The 2,785-nt window shown below is 29.9% G+C and overlaps 1 protein-coding gene across 1 annotated transcript in view; it reads left to right on the top strand.

Annotated features, from left to right (window-relative positions):
• Positions 1-2,785, top strand: part of LOTGIDRAFT_239376 (hypothetical protein) — a 17,638-nt gene that overhangs the window by 1,376 nt on the left and 13,477 nt on the right. Inside the window, exons 2-7 of the mRNA XM_009055087.1 lie at positions 796-1,092; positions 1,722-1,976; positions 2,077-2,163; positions 2,210-2,266; positions 2,313-2,369; positions 2,416-2,673. Of these exons, the coding sequence (XP_009053335.1) occupies positions 796-1,092; positions 1,722-1,976; positions 2,077-2,163; positions 2,210-2,266; positions 2,313-2,369; positions 2,416-2,673 (1,011 nt within the window). The remainder of the gene's footprint in view (positions 1-795; positions 1,093-1,721; positions 1,977-2,076; positions 2,164-2,209; positions 2,267-2,312; positions 2,370-2,415; positions 2,674-2,785) is intronic.

Below are 2,785 nucleotides of genomic sequence, written 5' to 3'. Positions count from 1 at the left end.
TTTTAGCTTTATAGTTCAAAAAAAGGAACAGGTTTTGAAAATTCTAAATTTTCAATATTTGACCTTGACCTTTTTTGACCCTGATTTTTGTAGGATCAAAGGTCATTCACATTGGCTATCTATTTATACTTTTATATTTGCTGTCCTATCTCAACTTCCGGTTTTATAGCCCTATATATTTAAAAATTTTGATGACTTGTATCTCGTAATCTTGACCTTTGTTGACCGTCTCCCTTTCAATGTCAAATGTCATTGACCTTGGCTATCTTCTGATACTTTCATTTGTGAGGTCTGTCTACTTCCGTTATAGCAATCTTCCAAAAAATTCTTCTCAACTTTAGACTGATCTTGCGCGTGATGTAATTATCGTAGAAGGTTGATTTTTTCAACATTTGCAAAGTCCCACTCTGTGCCATGTGTGGCTCTAGTTTATTATTTTTTTTATTTACTTGTATTGCTATAAACATGAATGAGTTGTGCACTTGCCTTTAAACTGAATAAATTTATTATTATTATTATTATACCAAAATATTCGCCATAATTTCACGTTTCTACTTACAAGAATATAATGTTGCATAGCTTAGATTATTTCATACCTCAAAGGTTGGGTTCAAATCTTAAATTGACAGTAAAATGGTTGAATTCAGAATTTACTGATGAAATGTTTTTATCTTACGAATGTAAACAATCGAAGATATGATATATTTAACTAAAAGATAATTTTCTGAGCTGAAATTAAAGTGAAAAGTAATAATAACTAGAAGTTGGTTAATTATCATATTGTTTATATTACAGGTCAATATACTTTAAGAGGAGTTCCTGAAAGTTATGCAGTGTTAGGTGAAAATTATAGATTACAATGTGATGTTACAGATTCACTTAGTGTTGTAGATTTCCGTAGAAACAATATTGTTGTATGTAATATGATAAACTGTGGGAGTCAATCAGATAATAGATATAAATGTGGATGTATAAATAATAACAACAAACAACTATATCTCAATATAAGTAATATAAATAAACAAGATGATACAACATGGTCTTGTAGAGGTAATTCTGGTGGACAAGGGTCAACTACTGTATCGGTTTATTGTAAGTTTGATTTAATTGCAACTTTTTATCAAATAATTACACAATTCTTATGTACAATATACAGGTAAAAATATAGTATTTTACTTTACCTTCTGATAGACATACATTTCATACTAGTATCACTTTTTTTTCCTGCATGTAAAATAAACTAGCGGCTAGTGCAGGTTTTTACGTCATAATAAACTATAGGTGCTATACTGTAGGTAATTGCCTCATTATATTGCTACTCTACATGAGAAAACAATAAAAACTTTTAAAATTGGTTACTTCCCTTATATAGGGTACCTCGAATAGTTCGATTGTGATTCAATTTTAAACAAAAACTGCACAAACCTGAAAAAAAAGAATCAAACAAACAAGTTTTATTTACATGGATAACAACTTACATTCACAAGGATCCTATCAAGCTGATCCATGGTAAAACTTCTTGGCATTGGATTTTCCTTGAGTATCCGTATCTGGTCGACAAGAATATTGAGGAACATTACTCTTACGACCCACGGCCACCATATTCTGGTTAACAAACAAAGGTTTTATTTTCATAAAGCATTGTTCTTGATTATTTCTGTGAAGCATTCACGTCAACTGATGGAAAGAAATACAGAATTATCAAAGTATAATATTTACAGATGGTCCAGAGAATACAAGATTTAATCCTAATAGTGATAATATAGATGTTATAGAAGGAAAGAGTCAGAGTGTCAACTGTTTAGCTGATTGTAATCCAGATTGTAACATCACCTGGTCTAAAGATGGTTCAACAACAATTCTAAATAACCCTTTATCACTTAGTACTAGAGATCAAACTGGTTCTTATAACTGTACAGTTAAACATACTGTATTAAATAAACAACTTACAAAACAACTTAATGTCCAGATTTATTGTAAGTATATCATACTTTATTAAAAAATACTAGACAACAAACTGGTTCTTATACCTGTACAGTTACACATACTGTATTAAATAAACAACTTAATGTTCAGGTAGAGATGAAGCTATAACATATATTTCAGATGGTCCTGATAAACTTACTTTCTCACCAAATGTAACAAGTATCAATATAATAGAAGGTAGAGATCAAACTATAACATGTTTAACTGATTGTTATTATTTCAGATGGTCCTGATAAACTTACTTTCTCACCAAATGTAACAAGTATCAATATAATAGAAGGTAGAGATCAAACTATAACATGTTTAACTGATTGTTATTATTTCAGCTGGTCCTGATAAAATTACTTTCTCACCAGATGTAACAAGTATCAATATAATAGAAGGTAGAGATCAAACTATAACATGTTTAACTGATTGTTATTATTTCAGATGGTCCTGATAAACTTACTTTCTCATCAGATGTATCAAGTATCAATATAATAGAAGGTGGAGATCAAACTATAACATGTTTAACTGATTGTTATGAATGTAATTATAAATGGACTGGGCCAGTTTCATCATCAACTAAAGATCTTGTATTGACTCTAATAAAAAGAAATCAGGAAGGAAACTATAGATGTGAAGCTACCAATATTAAAAATACCAACCCTAAAACAAGGTCTAAATCTATACAAGTTAATGTACATTGTAAGTATATCACAGAATTAGTTACAATCATGACCACACCAGTCTGTTAAATTGCTGGATATGAACAGACCAACGAAAAATGTGAAGACAATATACTCCTACAAATTGTGTG

This window comes from Lottia gigantea, assembly GCF_000327385.1.
Source record: "Lottia gigantea unplaced genomic scaffold LOTGIsca_231, whole genome shotgun sequence".
Classification (NCBI taxonomy): Eukaryota; Metazoa; Mollusca; class Gastropoda; family Lottiidae; genus Lottia; species Lottia gigantea.
This window is presented reverse-complemented; position numbering and strand designations above follow the sequence as displayed.